This window comes from Anopheles nili, chromosome 2, assembly GCF_943737925.1.
Source record: "Anopheles nili chromosome 2, idAnoNiliSN_F5_01, whole genome shotgun sequence".
NCBI classification, from domain to species: Eukaryota; Metazoa; Arthropoda; class Insecta; order Diptera; family Culicidae; genus Anopheles; species Anopheles nili.
In genome coordinates, this window is record NC_071291.1 from 49,756,501 (window position 1) to 49,780,922 (window position 24,422).

Here is a 24,422-nt window from a genome sequence, read left to right on the forward strand (position 1 = left end):
CATTATAATATGTAGTTTGCATAGTGCGTTCAGTGTACGTCAGTGTCAGTAGATTGTCTATTGAAGTGACAGCCAGGAATGTTTGCTTACATTGGCCGCATGTTAGATAGTAAACTTCATTGGAGGCATAACTTTTGTAAATTACCAAGCTGCTAGTGCTTTAATATAACACACATCGTACATTACTTTTCTACTGGAAAACTGTTATGGTAAAAGACTCTTAAGATTACCAAACGAAGCATGACACAAGCTTCAAGAACACAGTTAAATATTCTAGAATAATCATAATTACCAGTCATAAGAACATGACTATGCGGCCTTTGATCAGAAGCTAAGACGCTTTGGTACGATGGTTCCAGTTTATTTTCGTTTTTTTTGCTACTGATCCGTTTTGCTTACTCGTAGTTACCTTAAATGGTCATTACGTTGTAGATTTACGTGCTGTTATTTATTTATTACCCAAAATAAGAGATTTAACTTTTCTTTCGAAGATAAAAACAACGTTTAGTTTGGTAGGTTATACATTTGTCGAGCATCAAAACAATGTTTAATTTGGTACGTTATAAATTTCATTTAAGTTATCGATTATGTCGTACCAACCGTGCAGAATTAAATCCAAAAAATCACTATAGTCTGTCTGATGTTATTTGCTAGACAACCAAAATAATCAGCCTGTGTACGCACACATGTATAGCGTTCATATAACAATTATTCATGGCGCGCGAGGTGTGCTGCTTGTACGTACTCATACGAACGATATATTAGGTCGTGCAAAAGATCAGTAAGGATATCAGGCACCTTGCTATAACGGACTTCGTATCATGGACAAAACTTCAATATCAATGACATTGTTACACAAAGGCACATTATTTGTACAGATCACAAACAACTCCATTTAAAATGCTGCCAGAATTTTGAAAATACATGTTTTCACTGAAAGTAACCAATAATTGCTTACTTTTACCATAAGCAGAAAGGATGGATCGTGGATATTCAAATCCCACACTGCTAGAATCCCACTTAAGCCGCACAGTATATTTAACATCTGGGAAGAAAACAATTTGTTCTGATAAGCTCACTTGCAGATTATCGTTGAATGTTACATCACAGATGACATGCTCTTTTTGATATACATTTCGCCTTTCGTTGTTATGCTTGGAAGAAATTTCCACCATCAGCTTTTCTGTATAGTTTTCTTGCCGTACATCCGATACCTTTAACTGTGGAAGCAGCCGACTGTTGATGTTTAACGATTTTATAACGATAAATCGATTGGTGCTAATGTTTGTCTCAAACTCCATCTCGTCACCGATAATCAACGGACGAACGGCTTTATGATGGATACGTTGAACTGGTATCCAACCGAATTTATCACCGGCGATTGGTGTAAAGTTCGCAAAGCTACATCCGACTATTGTGTTCTTTAATGTATCCGGCAACTCAATGTCTTGTAACACTGTTTTCATGCTGTCCGTGTTCACCTCAAGCCGATTTTGTTCACATTCCGTAATGCACCAGGCACGTATCATACATATAATATTATCTTTGACTTCATAGTTATCTTCCAAGATGAGATCAACGCAGTTCTTAGACAGGTGATGGTTTCTTTCAAGAATGATGTTGCTCAAGCTCATACCGGATGTAAAAAAGTGTTTTAAAACACACATACATGAGTAAATTATATCGTCCAAATTCATACTGTATGCTATATCAAGTATTTTGAGGACGTTGTTTGGTTTAATATTTTTTCCAAAGTAGTTGACACACTTTTCGTGTAAACTGTCGATCATGTACTTTTCCGCACAGTAGTACAATTCAAGCATCTCTTCAATATTTTCTATACAGTCAAATTCGATGGAACCTATGTAGATGTAGTTCAGCATCCTTTCAAAGACTTTGGATTTAATATCTGCTATTTTTACAGTTTGCTTTTCTGCTAGAGCACCATAAAACATCGTTTCGAAAACTGGACTTGCCGCAGACAGAATAAGCTTATGGCAATGATAAATATCATCACCTAATCTAAAGCTACAATCGACTAGATGATTCTTTTTGCGCAGATCGTTAAAACGTTGGCCGAAGTCGGCAATCTGTTCTTCCGACATGATTCGAGCAGATACAACCTGTTAAGATACATGAAAACAAAATGGTAACATTGATTAGTATAGTTCCAAAGTGTTAGGTGTGCTCATCATCTAAGCTTTCACTTAAAATTATTTTATGTTTATCAAACACAAACGACTGCCTCGCAATATATTTAAATTAAATAATTAAAGAACAATCTCGTCGACGAGCTCTGTTTTATCAGAAATCTTTAAAAAGAATCTCATTCGCCGTTGTCTCTCATACATAAAACAAACATAACTAAATATTCACATTTATGTTTTTTTATTCACATCCTACATTGTTTACGAAAGCAACGAATTTGAAGGAATCCACAAATTCATGCAAGATTTCATGTAAACATACAAATCATTGTGTAGCGATGTAAAATATACGATTGAATTTGATTGCTTTAGTCAGGTCAATGTCCATCGAGACTTGCACGATACAGGTTTTTTTCCTGAACAGATCAGGTTTTCTTGTTAAAAAGTTATTTCTACTGTCGGAGCTTCCTTGCACGCGACTTGTATATCATTTGCAATTGTTTTGCTATATAGCTTTGAAAGGTATATGTATGTGCAACATAAGCGAGTGTTCGAATTATGTACACAGCACAGAATAACCTTCCATCGGGCCTCTGCACACCATGTAAAACGAAGAAGCAATAATCGTAGGCACGGTAAGTCCAAAACCTGTACAACTTGAACTTGAACTCTATTTTACAGCAACGCTATCGCTTCTTCTGCGTGCGCTACAGCTGGTTTGTTTAGCGGGTACAAGCGTACCAAACGTGTTGAATCTTCGTGTTGAATAATTTTTATTTGTTCAGTATCTATGTTTAAACATAGTACAATGAACATAGTTTTATGATTATAATTTTGATTTTTTGTCGGTATAAGCTAAATGGAGCTTTAATTTTCCAGCCTACATGAAACGCTTACCTCAGTGCACATATTAATTGCACAGTTAGGATAATAATTGTAGAACAAACTGCCGTGAACAATTGGCAATGTCCAATTACGCGGAAAATAATAATATATGCTTTGTAACAGCAGTACGACAACAGTGCCAACTATGTTCTCACAATCTTTTAGAACAGTTAATTGGAACTATACACAATATCAATGTAACTATTACGCAACATCTTCTTTTTAAACTTTAGAATATGGTTTCACATTCACGCATTGGGTTACAAGATGGAAATATTACACCATTCCCATCCTTCAGCAAACAAATATTTTAGCGAGGGGTGATGCTACTAACATAAAGGACGATGTGATGTCTCCACTATTTAGCTTTAATTTTTAAATAAACTAAACATCACACAGCTTCACCAATTATACTTCAGACTTGTGTAACTAATGTGTTATGTTTAGTTTTGGTGTGGATGGTATTGGCACGACGCGATAACTGAGCTCGTGCACATCCACTGTTCACTGGCCGACAGAAAAAAAATCTAAAACGCGACTGCTCAACCAATGACCTGCTCACATTGATTTTATGTTTGTGCTTACGGAGATATTGTTGTGTGTAGCATCCACTGACAACGCAAATGCGACGGCGGCGCACTAAGGGGAAGGCAGTTGGTGTTAACAAAAAAATGATTCTACAGCATGCGTTAGAACTCTTTTATGTGTTAGTATCATACGCGTTGGTTTGCTAGAACTAAAGCAGGTTACATAAGACACATACTCATGAAATCAGGTCCACACAACCTTGATTTATCACATATTAGGCGTGCAAATAAATTTTCTCCATCTCTGGTGTAGCATTGCATAAAATTTGTCAAAATATCTTCTTTTGAATTTTGTTGTTTTACTCTACTTTTATTGCAATCCAAAAGGCTCTTCGCATCGGTATGCTTGCGGATCATTTTTCACCAAACCATTTCCAGCTGGCCTGGAGATATAAATAATTTTTTAGTGTATAGTTTTTCTGTGTTTTTTTTTTATAACAAGTCCCTATTTTTGTGTCTTTCTTACTCTGTTTCTCTGCGTTATAGTCTTCCTAGTGCGTGTGTCTATAATTCGCAGTCAGTCTCCTTCTGCCTGATTCTTATCACAGTTTCTCTCTATTCTACGTGTGTAAGTTATTCTGTATTTCTATGAAGTTCTTTGACTCTTTGTTCTTTCTTTCCTACTTTTTTTCTGTTTAATTTCTACACCGTAAGTGTGAATCTATTGTTTTGTCTCTGTGTATTTATTTTGTTGATTTTGTATTTGTGATGTATCTAGATGTTTGCATAACTCTTCATTTCTTTATATTGCTGTATTTTGGTGTATCTGCTGTTTTGCTCTGTTTTTTCTCCTGTTTTTTTGTGTGTTCTTTTGCCCGCTGTTTCTAATTCTCAATATGTCTAAGTGATTATATTCCTTTATCTTTTTAGCTTTTCAAGACATTGATGTTCTTTTTTCTGAATTCTTGTGAGTAATTCGTTTAATGCACTGTTGCGTTTAATGTTCACTTATGTAGTCCCGCATAATAAGCACACATTATTCATTACATACCCTCCTACATCATGCATAGGAAATCTTATGTATACAATTGGGTTCGATGTTTTGGCAGATTACCTGCTTGTACGCATAAGTTGCATATCCTTAGGCGGTGATAGATCAGAACCACTGTGATCCTTGTACTTGAATGGACGTTTTCCTTCTTCGCCTTCCTTTGATATACCTATTTAGTATAGTCAACTATACAAATCTGCAAGTTCCTTCGATACACCAACTTAGTACAGTTAACTATACAATGTGAAAGTTTTACTTTATCATTGAACCTACTGTGTGTCGCATAGGACACATTTTTTTACTATTCTGCAGCTATTGCAATATGTTTTTGATGATAAGGACTCTTGGATCAATGCATAACGGTTTTTGTTGGATTAAACAAGACTGCAATATCATGTATATTAATCAAATCTTTATATTATCCATTTGTATAAATAACCGAGTCAGCCCGGGATAAGGCTCTCAGCGGCTGTTAATAGAAAATGGTTTCCAGCTCACAAATAACTATACGAACCTAGATACGACGTGGCCGTCCATAAATAACTAACAATAATAATAATAACATTTGTTTAAATGTATTTGTATAAATGAGTATCCTTTAAGTGTTATTGTTGTTATTTATTTATTTAAGAACGGCCTGGCCGTATTTAGATTTGAATAATTTTTTGTGGGCTGAAAGGCATTTTCTCCCAACAGCCGCAGAGAGCCTTATCCCAGGCTGACTCGGTTAAAAATCCTTTAAATGTATGAAGAGAAAAAAAATTTTTTAAGTTTTTGCCAGCAATCTGTTACAATATTGTAATATGTTATATATGTAATATGTAATATTGTAATATGTATGTAATATTTATAGTTTTATATGCCAATATATTTTTCTTTCTTATGTTACAGGTTTTCAAGATTTCTACATGCCAACATGAAATGTGTTAATCTCCAATATTATGTATTATTATTATTAGTAATTGTATTGCAATACATACCCAAGGAACAGATCAATATTGAACAATCAATGAAAGCGATATGCGAATATGAAACTCTCTATCTTTGCCCGGATTGTTTCACAAGTTCGCGTAATTGTGATGCTATTGATAAGCTTTTTGTTTTACACAAAGGTAGTTGGTTCAACATAGTAAACAATATTTTCAACAGTCATACTGCTAGAAAGGGCAATTTTTTACACAGCCGTTTGGCAATTGCAAAGCGTATAAACCGTGATAATGCTATTGAAAAGTTGCTATTAGAATTTTGTAAATCACTTTCGCCGCCACCTTTAAATTGTCGTTGGTCTCAAGGCGGCAGCACTGAACAGGCGAAAAAATTCCTTGAGAAATCAATACTACAAAACAATCGTATTGAAGGTTGCATTTTTTGTCCAATCAGTTCCAAATTGCAGACACTGCATAGATTTTTAAAATCAATTAATCAAAATACCAATGAACTATTTAACCTTCTTGCAATTCGCACAAATGTGGAGCCAGTTCTTTTGAACCTTCTTTCAAACGAAGAAGAACCATTTCCAGTTCCAAAACTTTTCTATTCGTACGGATTTTCGTTTATCGAAAGCTATGATGGCCAATCACTGGATCATTTCTATGAACATTCCATATTGACTCGTATGTTAATTGCTTCCAAATTGATTAAAGCAGCGTTGATGTTCACGGAAGGAGTTGATGGATTTCGGTGAGTAAGATCGAGATACGTCATTCGTAAAATTGTTTAAATGGTTCAAATAGATTACATTTACTGCAAAAATACAGTTGACTTAGTTTAGTTGTTTCATTCGGCTATACACTGTTCAAACGATTCAGTTTTGAAATATCTTGATTCCATTTATTAGGGTATTCAACTAGTTGACGAAGATACAAAGCATGTCAAGCATGCTCGTAAAACTGATATTTTGTTAATAACAATCTTTTGAAACCTTTGCGAAATCTCGTCGTTTATTCTATTTGTAGGAGACTTGCATTTAACAATCCACTCTACATAATTGGAGGCATGAATCTAATAATAATTATGAAATTGCAATGGTATTCTCTTGTAGGTTATATTTAACGGACGTAAATTCGGATAACGTGATGGTGAGACTTGAAGGAGATAATAAGAATGTATTTATCTCAATTGTGGACCTGGATAACGTTTTAATAATGGATAGCCGAGCTGACTCGCATGATACAGAGCATATGTATCATGCACACAGAAGAATAGACTGCAAAGAATGCTTTGCGTATGTGCAGCAAGATGTGTGTACTTATCAAAGTAGCGATTTAAACTTGTATGCAATATGTCAGGTAAGCTGATGATCAATGAGATGTTTTTCTTCCAATATATACATATATATATATATATATATATATATATATATATATATATATATATATATATATATATATATATATATATATATATATATATATATATATATATATATATATATATATATATATATATATATATATATATATATATATATATATATATATATATATATATATATATATATATATATATATATATATATACATATACACATATATATATATATATATATATATATATATATATATATATATATATATATATATATATATATATATATATATATATATATATATATATATATATATATATATATATATATATATATATATATAAATATATATATAATATATATATAATATATATATATATATATATATATATATATATATATATATATATATATATACATATACATATATATATATATATATATATATATATATATATATATATATATATATATATATATCTTATATATATATATATATATATATATATATATATATATATATATATATATATATATATATATATATATATATATATATATATATATATATATATATATATATATATATGTATCTATACATATATAAATATATATATATATATATATATAAATATATATATATATATATATATATATATATATATATATATATATATATATATATATATATATATATATATATATATATATATATATATATATATACATATATATATATATGTATGTGTATATATATATATATATATATATATATATATAAGATATATATATATATATATATATATATATATATATATATATATATATATATATATATATATATATATATATATATATATATATATATATATATATATATATATATATATATATATATATATATATATATATATATATATATATATATATATATATATATGTATATATATAAGTATTTATATACATAATGATAAACAGATTGATCCTCTGTTTGCGATAGAGTGAATATTGTAGGAGGTCATATTCCTTTAAATGTAATAGAAAAAGACGAAGATATTTTTATATACTATATACATGTACATGATTCGTTAACAAACTTCTATTGAAGTCTATAGCAAGAAGTTTAACGTAACTATACAAGTTAATAATGCAACATACATTGTTATTTACTGAACTAAAACATCACAAAACTAATTTATTTGTAGAAATCACGACTTTTCCTACCGTAATTTTTAATTTTTTCCAGCTTCTTTTAGAAAACAGAAACGGAAATTATCCTGAAGGATTGCTTCATAATGGTCGTGTAGACAGTAAATTAGTATCCGATCAGTTACGGGATTCTCAAACTCTACACAATCTGCTAGAGGAATGCGTTTATTGCCATCCACCCGGTTGCAGAAACAGAACGATTATTCTTAATGATGTTTTGGACATTATTAGTGAACATGTAGATCAATAAATATGATTCAATATAACCATCATTTTCTATATCCCTTGTTCCGCCTGCCTCGGAATTGACAATTTAATCCTTGATCGTCTGCCATGGCCTCAATTCTTTGAAGATACTCGCGGAGTTCTTTTAATTCACACATGGCCTTTTTTGTGAGATTTCCTTCTGGTGTAGTTGGATGCTCGAAAATGAGCATACTAATTGCCTCCTTCAAGATACCTTCAGCAGTATGTAAATTCTCCTGTTTGCAATAAAATATATGATATTAGTTCCTTGTTAGTAGCATGTTAAATGTTCAGGCAAACTTACTACCAACTCAGAAGTTTTGATTTCTCCAATATCATGGTTGCGACGTGATAAATCCACCAGTGCTATATGGTACTCATACAAGGCTATACCCGTTAATCGGGAAATTCCTGAATCAAGAGCTCGTAGAACTTGTAGGATCTCTTGACATAACTCCAACTTACGTTTCAATACTTGACGGGGCACATTTTGAGGGTCGTAGAACATACAAATACTTCTTAATTCACTGGCAAGGTTTTGTTTAGCCTCCAAAATTAGCGAATGATGAGGATTGAGTGTTTTCGAATGTTTTCCGATAACTCTTTCGAGATCCCGTATGTCAGGCGCTGCAAGATATAGTTTGGTATAATACGGTGTTGCACAGATAGTGCATGTTTGTTTTTAAAAACCATGCTTACCGCAATTAGAAACATCTTCTCTTGCCTCACACATTACTTGATTCACGTACTCTTTGGACAGCAGATGGCTGCATAAGTTACATTCCCATTTTGGACTGTTAAGAGTGATTGTCATAATGTCAAAATAAGTAAACTGCATCCTTTTTAAAGAATCTCATTACTTACGTTTCTTGATGAAATATGCAGAGACCATCATCACACTTCGTACATTTTAGAGAGCTGAGATGCGTGCCCAATTCTGTAGGGTCATTGCAGCGGATACATGTGCAAGTAAAGTATTTTCCTTTACGCAAATGTGTTTGTCTTTCAAACGTGCTCTTAAGTTGTAACAGTTTTGATGAAAACAAAAACAGCAACAGTTTGATGAAAAAAAAACTTAAAAAAATGCAATGGTATATATACTTACGAATAAGACTCGAGTGTAATTATAGTACAATAAATCACCGGCTTTGATTGCAACAGACGCGTAAAGTCGTAGCTTAGAATTGCCATCAACAGCTATAATAGTATTTGTTTGGCAGCTATGCGTCATAAGAGAAGTGCGAGGGTACAACCCTCGAGCCAAATTATTCATTTGTGTTCCTTGGCTATCCATGTTGCCTCGTATTTCAAATGTGTTCACATCTAGAATCCCGCAGATCTGCTGTAGCAGCTTCGATGTTACGTTAAGATCATCGATCTGTTGGAATACTTCTTCACACAGCAAAGGTTCGACAACGTATTGTTCGTGAATTTGCCATATGTCTGTTCCTCTACGATAGTCGCAATGCGATTCCAACGACATTAACTGATCGAATTTATTTCGATCGTTGCGATACAGCAAAAGGCAACGAATGGGGGTCACAGTATTGAAATGGTCGAAGAGAAAATTCTTTCCTAAATTTGTTGCTTGTTTAAAGAAAGTACATTCCGTATCGTCATGTACCGAACAATCACGGCACAGGGGCGCTTTGAGGCATTTTCTAAACAATAGAAAAAAAATAATGTAAAATTGCTCACGCACTCATGACACTGCAATACGATCATATTTTCCTCACTTGCACGCTCTCGAGGCAGGCCGAAGGCACCCTAGACAGCTTATATCAGCATCCCAATAGGGTCCTACCACAATTGGATCTTCAGCTAGTATTAGTTCGCCGGGTTTAATATCACGTTTAGCCACCAGAAATCTGCATGAATATCGCAGTTTTCAGTGAAGGATTCATGTTAGGGATCAAGTTACACAAAACGATAATTTACTAATAGAAAGTATTTGACTACATACCTGCCTAATTGATCAGTCTTTCTTACATCACATATATCTTCAAAACCACCTGCCATGTCTCCAGCTTGTAGGTTAAAAGATTCGATACTATATTTTTAAATGGAATTTATTACACTTGGTAAATGTAAAAGAGTGAATCTACAAAAAATGCTTAGGTATTTTGGTTAGCCCGTTGTCGTCACAACTGTGCGCAGCTATCAGATCATCTATGAATTGCGACTGCGCACTTTAGAAAAGTGCAGCACACCGTCGTCGTAGGCATGGCAGATATTTTTAGCAGCCAAAACTTAACTCTAATTTACCAGCTCTCAATTCAGTGAAAATATTCGACTACACATTGATGCACAATGCCAGTCCTAAAATAGGCAAGCTTTTTTTTTTGGCATGTTAATTATATTTGCTCCTCAAAAATATGTATTATAAAAACTCGAACTATAATTCGAAAAACATTTTTTCTTAGAAAAACATTGAAATAATATAAATATTTTTATCATGATAGTGAATTCTTTGCGTCAAGTCATTGAATTGTAAAAAAAATCCTAGCTAAAGGCATTTTTAGGCTAACTATTTAAGGGGCGATATCGCTGGGATGACACCAGAACGGCATTATGACTGTGTCAATCGGTCGGATAGTTTGAAATCTGATCAATTTGTTTTTTTTTGATGCCGTGACTCGCCGTACGCAGTGCCATGCGGTTCTGCACAGTGTGCTGATGTGTAAGTGCGTGTTAATAAGTTAGTATGGGTCGGTGTACGCGGTATGTAAGAGAGTATGCGCAGTATGAGTGTGAGTATGTGAAAGGAGAGTTGTTTACGAATCCATGAATGTGTAAATGACCAATGTGTAAGAGCGAATGGTACGCGAATGAACAATTGTGACAGAGAGCGATGTGTACTGCTTGATGCACACGTGGGACAAGGAACTGGCAAGCCACGTGCTAAAGGGCAACATGGAATGGGGACCAAATCGTCTTTTGAAAATTTTATCTTCTAAATATGATACGCGTAATATTCCACAATCGCTTCCATCAATTCGGGCTTTGCTGCCTACAATCGAAGGAAGTAGACAAAACTTATACATGTCGTTAGCTGATTGCATTAAGCAAATTCTGTACATTAAGCAAATGGGTTTGAACACCAAATCAATGGATAGATGAGTCGCCTGAGTTCCTGATGAATCTATCGGATTGCACTGATATAACATAAAAAAAACGTCCCAAATTTTTTGATTTTTTTCATTTATGCATACGTTTGAGTATATATTTGTCATTAAAATATGCGTTTGTTGAAAGTGTATTAGAACCAAAATTTCTAAATCGTGCTGAATTTGTGATCAGATCCGTAAGTCTAATGGAATGCTTAGGATTTTGCGTTAAACATTTTCATGTTCAGTATCAAAAAATCAAAAACGCTGAAAAAATCTGCATTTTTTTTTTGAATGAAAACGAAAAGAACGAAACTTATTTTAACTTTTGTATAAAAACGAATGAAAAAAATAGAAATTTGCAACCCGTTTGAAACAAAAAAATAAACTTGTTTTTTTTTGCAATTTTAAATGAAATTTGTGATTTTCTTGGTATTGCTGATTAAAAATCCGAAATCGCGAAAGTTTTTAAATATACCGGTATCCGCTATCCGCTATTCGTTAACATTTCCGGTGTTGTCTTAAGAGGACGCTCTAACCAGATGAAAGGAAGATGTTTGTTTTTATAACATCAGCTATAAATGTTTCCATCTACGTTATGTTCAATTTGCGTAACGATTTTTGGTAAAAATGTAAGCCCTCGTCCGACAGCATGGGTTGCTGTCTGTGGAAATTAGCATTGACAGCACGTAGATTGACAGCACATAGCCGATATTTTTTGTTTTCAACTAGATCAAACATGCTATAGATCATTTATTCAAATACACATTATTCAATTTGACCGTTGAAAGTAAAAATTAATTGTAAGAAGAGGAAGGGTGTTGTTGAATGTGTGGAGTTGGTGGGTGGGGGGGGGGGGGGGACGTATACAAAATATCAACCCCTCCGCCCACCCAACAACCCCCTCACCCACCCAAACCCCCCCCGCTCATCGAACAACCTGATTGGTAGATGGGGAGGGAGGTTTATGCAAAATATCAACCCACCCCCCACCCAACAATTCCACACTCGCAAAAACCCCTCTCCCCCCCTCACAGTTTATTTTTACTTTCAACGGTCAAATTGAATAATGTGTATTTGAATAAATGATCTATAACATGTTTGATCTAGTTGAAAACAAAAAAATATCGGCTAAATGCTGTCAATCTACGTGCTGTCAATGCTAATTTCCTCAGACACCAACCCATGCTGTCGGACGAGGGCTTAAACACATTTTTACCTTTTAGGTAAAAATGGGTAAAAATGTATTTAAGCCCTCGTCCGACAGTATGGGTTGGTGTCTGAGGAAATTAGCATTGACAGCACTTAGATTGACAGCATTTAGCCGATATTTTTTGTTTGCAACTAGATCAAACATGCTATAGATCATTTATCAAATACACATTATTCAATTTGACCGTTGAAAGTAAAAATTAATTGTAAGAAGAGGAAGGATGTTGTTGAATGTGTGGAGTTGTTGGTTGGGGGGGGGGGGGAGGGGACTTATACAAAATATCAACCCCTCCGCCCACCCAACAACCCCCTCACCCACCCAAACCCCCCCCGCTCATCGAACAACCTGATTGGTAGATGGGGAGGGAGGTTTATGCAAAATATCAACCGACCCCCCACCCAACAATTCCACACTCGCAAAAACCCCCCTCCCCCCCCTCACAGTTTATTTTTACTTTCAACGGTCAAATTGAATAATGTGTATTTGAATAAATGATCTATAGCATGTTTGATCTAGTTGAAAACAAAAAAATATCGGCTAAATGCTGTCAATCTACGTGCTGTCAATGCTAATTTCCTCAGACACCAACCCATGCTGTCGGACGAGGGCTTAAATACATTTTTACCGATTTTTATGGTGGTAATTACATCATGGTTTAAAATTTTCAAAACTGGTCCTTCGATCAGTTCCACCACACCAGAATAGTCATCCAATATGAATCAACACGTCGAAGGATATCTTTCATTATGAAATTTACAACAGTTTTGCTTTTGCATATTTGTGTTTCTATCGTTTTGTTTGTCTATTTCGTTGCTATATTTTAAAACATTTTTGTTGATTATTCAATGAAAAATGTGCTTAAAATTCATCATATGATCGGAGCCTAAATACAAAATTTACTACAATATTTGTGTAACTTTATTTTTGTTTTGTCTTCACATATCTTGCTATGCATATTGAACCGTTATATATTTTCACTGGAATAATACTCCGGACTTTAATACGTTATTTGTCTGGTTATTTTTTACACCCTCATTATTCCTTATTTATCAGCGACATTTTACATATTGGTAACTACATATATGTATTTTCAAATGATCCTTAGCTACTGCAATAACAATTTATTCATTTTTATCGATCAATCCTAAAAAACAGAGTTTATGTAAAAAATAGGACGTTATTAAAAAGAACGCTAATGTCATACAGTTTAGCCTTTCCATTTTTGTTTACTCCATTTGTCACATTAAAGGCCATTTTTCGAGGCGTGGGAAAGTTCAGTCGTTACAGTGGTCCTAAAATATACATAATTATAATAATTTGTTATATGTATAAAACTGTATTGAAAAAACATTTAACAAAACTAAAAAACAAACGTAAATTTCATATTCCTTATGTATACGATTTCGTTCAACATGGTGTGATATTGTTTGTTGTATTGGACAAGGAATAAAATATGAGCAATTTTTAACGTAACGTTTGCTTTGGCATTTTTAGATCATTCTTTTTATTCGTTCTTTTTCTGATTCAGAATAGAAAACTCTTTGCTGGTTTCCATCTGAACTAATCATTTTACAGATTGATGTATTTTTTTCCAATAACAGAAAACTGTTTGCAATTTGTCATTTACATCATGTCCTTGTTGAACGAATTATTTATGTTTGATGTAATTTAATCCAATTACATACATTTAAAAAAAATACTTAGTTCACTTTATTATGATTTACAGCTAGGACTTTTGTGTGGAATATTTATTCATACTTATTTGATGTAAATGTATAGTGTATCATTTATGAATCATTAAGATTTTGCTTAACCGTTGATTTATGTTATAATACCATTTAATGTAAATTGAATGTCGACTATCTGTTGGAAAATAAGATTTTTTCTACAAAGATTTTTACATACTGCCCAATTTTTTCTCTTGCTTCATTTGATTTGTTTTTCAATAAAAGAAATTTACTACTGAGCAAACCAATTGATATTATACTTTTGATGTAGAAAGGATTCTTCTCGTAATATTGAAGATAGCAGAAGGGTTATGTATGGAAATAAATATTTAGAACGATTCAAACGAGAGATAGATTTAATGAGCACAACTTTAGGGTGCAACATGTAAACAAAAATACAACATTATAAAAAACCAGCGCAAACCAGTCTTCGAGAACACTTGAGCTTTCAGCTATTAGAAAAATTGTAAAGATAAGATTGGACGGTAATATGTCGAAGAACGTTGCAAAACCAATATATTTATCTTTTCAATTGGCAAATAATATGTGAATGTTCGCGATACCAATTTAGTTCCGCACTGAAAATCGTTTTATACACATACACATAAATCGATACAAATAAAATAAAAAGGTTTTTACAGTACGTATTTTTGTCTAAATGATAATTCAATGTAATGTATTATATTATATAAGATTGTATGATGATAAATAATTTCATATGTACCATTGATCATTAAATATGAGCACATTATTTGATTGAACAATGTTTAAATTAGCCATTATAACTTAAAGACATTACTAATTTCTGTTATTATTAGTAATATTTTTATAATATATTTGATATCTATGATCGATTTACTGCTTGAAGAATTAATGTTAAAAACACCGGTTGATGCGTTGTTTCTATGTTACAGTATGGTATGTATTGTATCAACTGGTTTCCGATGGTTCAGTTAAAATTAAATAACTGCAAAACATTCCTTAATTCTTTGTATTCCCACATGCGCAAATGTTTACCATAATTGTACTACGATTTTGAATTACTTGGTGGTAACATGTATACTAACTGTCGTGTAAAAGAAACTTTTTTTTAACTGCATTCGCCGTAAACATATTTGAGTTATGACATTTCTCATTTGAGCTACAACAATGATATAGTTTTGTTTTATTTTTCAAATTAAAATTGTACAAACTGTTAAACATAACATATATGTTTATACATATCGCCTTTTGCTTTTATTTAAAAAAATGCCAGTGTAAATACAAATGGTATTATTTTCATTCACACGATCTGTCATCATTTGTTTTGAATTACACCTCAATGATATCAGTTCTGTGAAATTAATATAAACATAAACTTGGAATTGCTTAAATTAGTAACAAGTATACATACATTTAATCATTTTATATGCTTTTTCATGTATAAATATATGTCTGTACTGAATAAAAAAATGTTAAAATTTTTTAAGAGTTATAAACAATGAGACCTATTGAATATTGCTACGAACAAGCATCAATATTTTAGAGTCAAATAAAATGTTTAAAACATTCAGGGGTCATGTCTTGGAACAGGGTTCGGATTTTGCTTTCTTGATTTATGATTTAAACGATCAAACTTTTCAACAATCTTTGTACTGGTATACAAACGTTTACTTGTAATATGTAATTTATTAACGATTCATCATGTGTACTATTATAATTTTTCGAATTGAAACAAACACATACATAACTGGCACAGAATTAGATTTTCAAGGAAGCATTCTTAACAAAAATCGGTATTAGGCTAAGTATCAAACCAGTAGTTTCAATAAAAAAATAAACTGCTTTTGTTACCAATTAGAACGACCCAGATATATTTTTCTACAAATTGTTTTATTAAATGTAAGTAAAATTTTGGAAACAGTAAAACTATGCATAATATGATATCATTTCTAAAGCAGACACATGGCTTATGAAAAAGTAATAATGATTTTTTAAACGAAATTTCCATTTTGAACGAGCTATAAAATAAATATCAGATCAACAGAGTAATAATGTAGGATAAAATATAGAAAGATAAGGTAGAGCAATATACCAGAAACAGAATGTGTGTGTGCGTTTGTGTATGAAATAAACCCTAATTACTCTCCTCACTAATGTTTCATTTCTCAGAAGGAATAATGGTTTCCTTTGCAATTTATGATCCTATAAAACTTCATTAGGACATAACCTCATTTAAATTGATATATTCGTTAAGATCTTCAAAAGAAACGAAAAAGCTTCCAATGTTGTTTTACACTTTACGTAGTTTGTATGTTACCAACATTGCTCGTATGATATAATATGAATTATATTTTACCACTAATTTACAACTTGCTTATCCAATTGTTTACTTCTAGTAGGTTTTCTATGCATATTTGATGCAGTGCAATTATTATAATGTTTACTATTAGATTGTGACCTAGCATTGTTTTGTACTCTTCGTAATTTTTTATTATGATCATTGCTACTAGTACTATCATTTTTCCTATCAATGTTTCTAGTAAAGCCACTACTGTTACAATTACTACTACTCTGTTTTAAATCCTGATTGGTAGGTGGTATGCCAATGACTTTTATAGTATTGCAAAGCGATTTTGATGAATCAAGAAGCATGCTTTGTACGGAAGAACATTCACTAGACGTTGTGTTAATAAAATGTTGGGTGTCTTTTGTTACATCCTTTACATCTGCAGTGAAACTTGCTGCTTTTTCAACATTATGAGTCTCATTTTCATCTTTTTTTTTAGAAGAGGCTCTAGAGGATGTTAGCTGGCTTACATCACTCAAAACAGACGATAACATTGATGTATTTGCTGACGCCGAAGAAGAAGTTGATGAATATGATGCAACTAATGATGCGGAGGCATATGGAGGATTAAGAAATAGTAGTCCGTTGTCGCATGTATTACTACTGTGAACGCAATTCCCTGTCGTCATTTGTAGGCTGTCTAATTTTCTCTTTAACATCGGTTTTGCTAATGATATAGCAGATGTCTCAGTAGAATCTATTACTACCAGCGATTCTGCTTCTGCTATCACGGTTTGCGATTTGTTCTCCGTCGTCTTATTGCTTTGTTCGAATTCTTCTTTTTTTCTATTACCTTCTGCATTAGTGTACGCTGTGAACCCACTACGAGAGATACAGTTTGAAAATACCTCGATGTCATCAGAAGTAACAGGTTGACTACCCAGCGCTTGAAGTTCATGCGGAAGAAAAAATTGTCCGTGCGGATTGCAATTCGTTGTTGCTGGGCTTTTGGATCTCCAATATTGTAATTCCGTTTTGCACTTATTTAGCTCCTATAAAATTTAACAAAAATAATTTTAATAAAGTGTTGCTTCTTATTTGTTTGGTAAGTCGAAAAGAATATGGCCTTCTACATTGTAAGAACACTCACTACTTAACAATCAGAAGAATAAACATTCTACGACTTTTCACCCAAAAAGTTGTTCAAACGCCTCTTTGCTTTCAACACTTCTTTTTGGAGTCTGGTACCACACGCAGTACGATAATAACTCGAAAAACGGTACTTAAAGCGACATTGTTTTATCAATACTGGTGGGATAAAGTTAGGGTTTTGTGATCAAACAACAACCTATGTTTCCTAAGCATTGATAGGTTAGAAAGGCAAACCAGCTTATTGCTAGGCAGATTCAATTAGGACATTTTGCCCTGTTTGACACATATATTGGGGATTTGAGAAATTCTTCTATTCACCTCGTAACATAACCAATATATTCGACTCATAGGCAACATATTTTTTAGATGTCTAACAATAGCTGAAATATCGAAAATAACTAAACAATATTTTACAATCTACAAAATATAGTTATTCAATATACTCAAATACTCCTTATTATGATTGAAATCTTGAAGCCATACGTTCTAAAATATTGGCGTTTTGGAAAAAATTGCTGATGATAGCAAAAATCTTTTACATTTTATTGCATTATAGCAAATATTAAATAAATAGCAGAAAACATATATATATATATATATATATATATATATATATATATATATATATATATATATATATATATATATATATATTTATTTATATATATATATATATATATATATATATATATATATATATATATATTTATATATATATATTTATATATATATATATATATATATATATATATATATATATATATATATATATATATATATATATATATATATATATATATATATATATATATATATATATATATATATATATATATATATTTATATATATATATATATATTTATATATATATATATTTATATATATATATATATATATATATATATATATATATATATATATAATAAGTGTACGCACTACGCTTAGCATATTATAGTTTGATTTGCTTACCTGTAAAACAGTAGAAAATTTTCTAGAGAGTTCGTCATTTTTTTTGTCTGTTTCATCAAGTCTGTTAGCGAATTCTAATGTTTGTTTTTGTTGCTCGGCTAGAAGTTTTTGATGTTCCGTTATGGTTTTCGTTTGCTCCGTCGCTTTTCTTTTGCAAGTTCGCAATTCGCTGCGCAATACGGACAGCTGATTATTGTATCTAGAATGTATTAAATTATTAATAGTGAAAACATGATAAACTTGATTTTTTGTTCGTTCTTACCGCTTCATGCCCTGCTTAATTTTTCGTATACCCTTCCTCAAAACCATATTGCTCTGGGGAGGTGATGATGAATTAGAATGTGATGTATCACGAGACAGTATGGATGATGAAGTCTCCAGGGCCGTAAATGATTTTGTACTACTGGCTGTGTAAGGGTTATGGTGACAATCAAATACAGATATAGAAAAATTTATCACTTCACAACGTTCTGCAGAGCACAAGAAAAAACTTACTGAAGTAAGCAATGTCAGGTAAATTTGGCTCTATGTGTTCCTTGAAATATTCCATTGCCATCGTTGAAAGATCGAACAGTTCGTCGGTCACCTTGTATGGCCGGTCTAAGGCCGGTGATGTACGAATGTAATTTAGAACCGAATATACTTCATCCAATATCTGAAATATGTATGTAATGAAAAATGCTTGTTTAATTGCAAAATTTACAATTCTATTTCAAAGTTGCACTACTGAATTTAACGAAATATGCGCTTACATTACTACTTCATACTATTTTTTTACCAATGGAATTACTTTATCTTTGAATTATTTCCATTCTTTCTTAATGAGTCTATGGCTTAGAGCTCAGTATATTTAAACGAAAATTTGAATAAAAATCTATAAAACATGAATAAAAAAAGTAATTAAAAGATTTCTAGAGTTGTTTTTTTTTATTTGCAATTTTCAATGCTAGAAACAATTGTTCATATAAAAAATCAAAAGTAACAATATAAGTAAGATTTCATAATAATATTTTATCAATAGAACATTATTTCATTTTGTCATGAAGTATAATACTACAAATGATTGAAATTAATCAAATTAATTATGGACTAACATCAAATAAAGCTTGCAAAATACTTTTTGTACAATACACAAATACTTCAAACAACAACAGCATTCTCATTCGTTTAGCGAATCTTTCACAGACTAGACTTTTAAAACTACATGCGGCATTCGCAACTTACCCCTCCTGGAAAAAAACAACAGTGCTTCCTTTCGATATGTTTGCCAAATGTCATTTGTAATAAAGAAAGACGCATATAACATGTTTCCAGGATATCACATTCACATGCCAAAGGATGATTACGACGAGCAGATTCTCTGTGAAAAATAACGTGTTGAAAAACGATGAAAACGAGTAACAAATTTGCATAATTACATTACAATAAAATTTATTTCAAATAGTATTATAATATTATCAATTATAAATTTCATTTCTGCATCATTTTTACAAACGATAACCTAAAGGTAATTTTTGTATTTGTAAACTATGTTTTATACAAAGAAGCGAATATCTTTACATAAAACATTAATGAGTTGTTGTTTAATGTTTACTAATGATAATGAATGTTATTTAATTCATCAATTAATTTATTACCTGCGAGGCATCTTTGCTTTTACATTTTGAAATCGCGTATGCATCTGGTTTTGTAATTTCTGAAATGTCGAATTCAATATCGAGCTGCATACATGATTAACTTGACGTGACAACTGAAAAAGAAAATTAAAAATAATTATGAATATTAATGTTTGCTGCATAATACGGAAAATTATCGTTATTTTATTTGAAATACTCAAAACAACAAATGTACGTCATATAGCATCATTGATGGAAGGCACTGGCACAAATTAGTTGGCAGCTTAACTTTATTTCATTAGAATTTGAAGAAAAAAAATTGCCTCTTATTATGTCCCCATTTTTGTGATAATTTCATCACTTAAAAAACTATCACTTGAAATTGTTCACTGTACGAAATAACCTTAGACAAATGAACATCTGAAATTCGTAATTTTGCTTTCACATAAAACATTGATCAACTAACTATCAAAAATAAATAAATATTTGAAATAAAGGAGGATATATATACATGAAAAAAGAGTATATATATATATATATATATATATATATATATATATATATATATATATATATATATATATATATATATATATATATATATATATATATATATATATATATATATAAATATATATATATAAATATATATATATATATATATATATATATATATATATATATATATATATATATATATATATATATATCTTTACTGGCCCCGCTCACAATTGAACACGTCGTACTGCCATGGCCTGCCTTGCTATGCTTAGCCAAGGCTTTCATGACTTTTTAATTACTTGTAGCTGGATAGTCAGTCCTGCGTACGGGGGCTCCGACAAGATTCAATTCCGATACTATCATGTGTTTGTGCCGCACGCTAACGCTTCGGCTATCGAGGTCCCCTATATTTATTTGTATATATATTCTCATTCGAACGACACAATGTATAAATTAATAGGAACCAATGTATTATGTAAAACATATAGATGTGGACCACTAATTCTTATTCTTCTTGTAAAATATACTTCACAATTATCTCCCTGCCTTTAATCTGATTTTATTTCATACTTTCTGCGAATTTTTTGCATTGTAAAATGTTACAGCAAAAAATACTTACCACTCTCATATGTCCGATTTTTTTATATCCCAAAAACGAAAATATATGTTCCAATAGTTCCGTCGGGAGATCCATAAGGTTAATTTCTTGACAATTATGTTGCTGTTTTTGAAGCAAATTTTTAGCAATTGATAAAGAGGGAACGGTTACATTTAACGGCGGGTCGGTAAAATTGCTACAAGAACTTGGTGATAAAAACGACACAGTCACTCCTACAGATGGCACGAGTGATGACTGATTAATGTTTTGTGAAGCCACTAATGTTTTATTGCAGTTGGACGATATATTCCCTCCAACGTTTGAATATGAGGCAGAGGCTGTGAGAGATGGCGAAGATGGTGTAGAAGTTGTCGTTGGTAGTACACGATATAAATGCAAGTTTGATTCATCCGAGGTTGCGCCAGTCATTTGACGTGTCGAGACCATCGTTATAATTTGTCTGCAATTTGAAAATGGAAGTAATAAATAAACGCATAACTATACCTTACAGTTGTAAATGTGTTTACAAATTCAGAACGTTGCTATGTTAGTCATTATTTAGCGAAAATGATGTATGATGTATGTTGTAGTTAAGGATCAATTTTGTTGCATTGAAAAATAACAAAGATTCCCCAATTCTTCCTAGAGGGTTTACCAAGTGAAAAACCCATGCATTATCTATCTTGGAATGTATAAACACGGCTAAAGTTACAATAATTATCGCTTTCTATCTGTACTATTACAATGTTACATTCCTTGAGTTACTAGATTGTCAATATAGGATAATTTGTATAAGATTGGTCATAATGGATGTAAAAGAATAGTTTATCAACTTGATAAAAACTGAATAAAAATGCATACATTGAAAATGTATGAGATCAAATATTTAAGTAGTATACAAAGTTGAACGGAATCGTTAGGAGATTGAGGAAGACAGTAAGATCGATAAAACGAGCGATTGCTTAAACAGAAATATGACAATGGAATAGAGTAAAAATGGTTGATGGCATAAGAAGCAACAATCACAGGATCAGATAATAATGGAAATTGATTATTAATAATTATGGAAATTGATGATACAATGCAATAAAATAAAGGAAGTGAAGCTGGTTATAGAAGATGGACTTCAGAAACTAAGAGATGGAGGAAACGCGAAGGAAAAACGAAGATCTTAAAACGGGTGTTAGGGATAAAGGATGAGAGAAATCTTATTCTTAGTTCTTCTTTTATTATGTAAAAATCCAGTAAAAATCGGTATAGCAAAAAAAAACATAAGAAATTCTTGATGAAGCTGAATTGTTTTTTTTTTGTTTTAACGACTGTCGAATCGAACAGAAACATGTTTTAATTAAAAAGTGAAATCAGTGAGTTAAAAATGAAATAAAAACACAACATCTGAATAGATTTCATTCTATTATTATGACGATTGCATGCCATTTATAACAAAAAAAATATTTTAAATACATAATGTAGAAATATATTCTTCTACATCAAAATTAAATAACTATTCCGATATTATGTTTAGACAACGAAAAACACATTACCACAACTTAAACCTATCATGCATTGCACGTATGTTACAAAGTTTCTAACAAAATCTAATGCACTTATACATCAGAGGTTGGTCCAATTGTAACTAACATCGCTTTAATTTTTCCGCTATGAAATATTGGAAAATATAGTTGAGAAATAGATTGAACTAATTTTCATATAAACAATCAAAAAACCACATTATTTTATGCTTTAAAATGCAAACTTTTTCACCAAATTAACAACAATAAATTGTGAACTGTACTAATTTAATACAACTTTTAAACAAAGTACAAAAACAAATTTCTTTAAGCTTTTAAATGCGAGTTTTTCCATTCATTTCTATTACATTTTGTGAATATATTCTATATTCTAACGAATAATTAATAGCATCAAAAAAGACGCAACACTATCGGACAAAGAAATGCATTTAATATGCATTGTTTTGATTAAATTTTGGAATTCACAAGACTGTAATATTAAAACACTATAGCTATCTCTTTAAAGCTTAAATTCAACATAAATATGATTCTGCAGCTCTCATTTGTTGTTCAATTATAAATATTGAAGTTGATATGAATATTGGCATTCGTTTACAATTCTCGTTAAAGAAAAGTTTAACAGAGCATATCGGAACCATCATATTTTCCACTACATTATAAAAAATTTTCATAGTGCTCAATAGCTCTTGAAACGTATAGTATACAGATGCATGATAAATAAACTCCATAATAAAGGCTTCTCTCGCGGAGAATATTTCGCTCTTCTTTCAAACTAACATTCTCTTGCTCGTATTCATGATTTTCGCATTTTTTTAACTTATATAGAACACAGAGCAAGAATAGAAATTATGATTGACAAACTAACAAACACTATTTCCTCTATAGTTTAGTAAATTCGCAATCAACAAAATGTCTCTAACTTAATTCGATACATGCTGTAATATACTCCTGATGCTTTAAAATACCATTACTGAGTTCGATTATTCGACATTTATCTATTCGTTTGCGTGGTATCTAGTAACACAACATATTGGCATAGGCAGGACTCATAAAATGTACTTCGGACAATAAAAACCAATACACAAATTGGCGATTGACAAAGATGCCGATTGTAGTTAATAGTGCACTAATAATGTTTCGCGTTTTTTATACGTAGCAGAGCCAACAAAAGATTAATTCAATTTCTTTCATTGATATCACGCAATAATGATTAAAGAAATTTCGATGCAGAAGATGGTGCGATAGTATGCTATTTAAATCGCACTATTCTCATTAGTTCGAAATATATGTTATGAGAAACTTACAAAGAAAAACTCGACGACCGCAAATCCACCTTACGAGCAGGAGTGATTGAACAGAATGTA

General features: G+C 31.5%; 4 protein-coding genes across 4 annotated transcripts; 1 reads left to right on the top strand and 3 right to left on the bottom strand.

Moving 5' to 3' along the window:
• The first annotated feature begins 124 nt into the window (after positions 1-124).
• LOC128730527 (uncharacterized) lies at positions 125-8,377 on the top strand. The gene is made up of 4 exons (XM_053823578.1): positions 125-209; positions 5,502-6,290; positions 6,652-6,898; positions 8,165-8,377. The coding sequence occupies exons 2-4, from the start codon at positions 5,527-5,529 to the stop codon at positions 8,375-8,377; spliced, it is 1,224 nt and encodes a 407-aa protein (XP_053679553.1). The 5' UTR covers positions 125-209; positions 5,502-5,526.
• On the bottom strand, positions 537-3,056 carry LOC128730526 (uncharacterized). The gene is made up of 2 exons (XM_053823577.1): positions 3,045-3,056; positions 537-2,123 (listed from the first exon to the last, which is right to left on the bottom strand). Exons 1-2 carry the CDS (start codon positions 3,054-3,056, stop codon positions 867-869), a joined length of 1,269 nt encoding a protein of 422 aa, XP_053679552.1. The 3' UTR covers positions 537-866.
• Positions 8,378-8,396: 19 nt separating the features above from the next.
• Positions 8,397-10,392, bottom strand: LOC128730525 (SET domain-containing protein SmydA-8-like). Its single transcript, XM_053823576.1, has 7 exons — positions 10,337-10,392; positions 10,110-10,241; positions 9,479-10,034; positions 9,238-9,389; positions 9,073-9,167; positions 8,678-9,000; positions 8,397-8,609 (listed from the first exon to the last, which is right to left on the bottom strand). The coding sequence occupies exons 1-7, from the start codon at positions 10,390-10,392 to the stop codon at positions 8,397-8,399; spliced, it is 1,527 nt and encodes a 508-aa protein (XP_053679551.1).
• Positions 10,393-10,953: 561 nt separating this feature from the next.
• LOC128725128 (F-box only protein 28) lies at positions 10,954-21,976 on the bottom strand. The gene is made up of 9 exons (XM_053818852.1): positions 21,873-21,976; positions 21,548-21,626; positions 20,449-20,561; positions 20,036-20,171; positions 19,279-19,466; positions 19,074-19,211; positions 18,812-19,010; positions 17,598-17,741; positions 10,954-11,046 (listed from the first exon to the last, which is right to left on the bottom strand). Exons 1-9 carry the CDS (start codon positions 21,971-21,973, stop codon positions 10,954-10,956), a joined length of 1,191 nt encoding a protein of 396 aa, XP_053674827.1. The 5' UTR covers positions 21,974-21,976.
• Positions 21,977-24,422: the final 2,446 nt, after the last annotated feature.

What these genes read in the sequence shown, in the direction of transcription:
- LOC128730527 (XM_053823578.1), top strand. Translation starts at nt 5,527, where the DNA reads ATGAAATGTGTTAATCTCCAATATTATGTATTATTATTATTAGTAATT. An exon ending in GAAGGAGTTGATGGATTTCG is followed by an intron (nt 6,291 to 6,651) that starts GTGAGTAAGATC and finishes ATTCTCTTGTAG; the next exon opens with GTTATATTTAACGGACGTAA. An exon ending in ACTTGTATGCAATATGTCAG is followed by an intron (nt 6,899 to 8,164) that starts GTAAGCTGATGA and finishes AATTTTTTCCAG; the next exon opens with CTTCTTTTAGAAAACAGAAA.
- LOC128730525 (XM_053823576.1), bottom strand. Translation starts at nt 10,392, where the DNA reads ATGGCAGGTGGTTTTGAAGATATATGTGATGTAAGAAAGACTGATCAA. An exon ending in CCTGCCTCGAGAGCGTGCAA is followed by an intron (nt 10,035 to 10,109) that starts GTGAGGAAAATA and finishes TCTATTGTTTAG; the next exon opens with AAAATGCCTCAAAGCGCCCC. An exon ending in TCAAAACTTCTGAGTTGGTA is followed by an intron (nt 8,610 to 8,677) that starts GTAAGTTTGCCT and finishes TATTGCAAACAG; the next exon opens with GAGAATTTACATACTGCTGA.
- LOC128725128 (XM_053818852.1), bottom strand. Translation starts at nt 21,973, where the DNA reads ATGGTCTCGACACGTCAAATGACTGGCGCAACCTCGGATGAATCAAAC. An exon ending in AAATCGGACATATGAGAGTG is followed by an intron (nt 20,562 to 21,547) that starts GTAAGTATTTTT and finishes TTTCTTTTTCAG; the next exon opens with TTGTCACGTCAAGTTAATCA. An exon ending in GTTGTTTTTTTCCAGGAGGG is followed by an intron (nt 19,467 to 20,035) that starts GTAAGTTGCGAA and finishes TACATATTTCAG; the next exon opens with ATATTGGATGAAGTATATTC.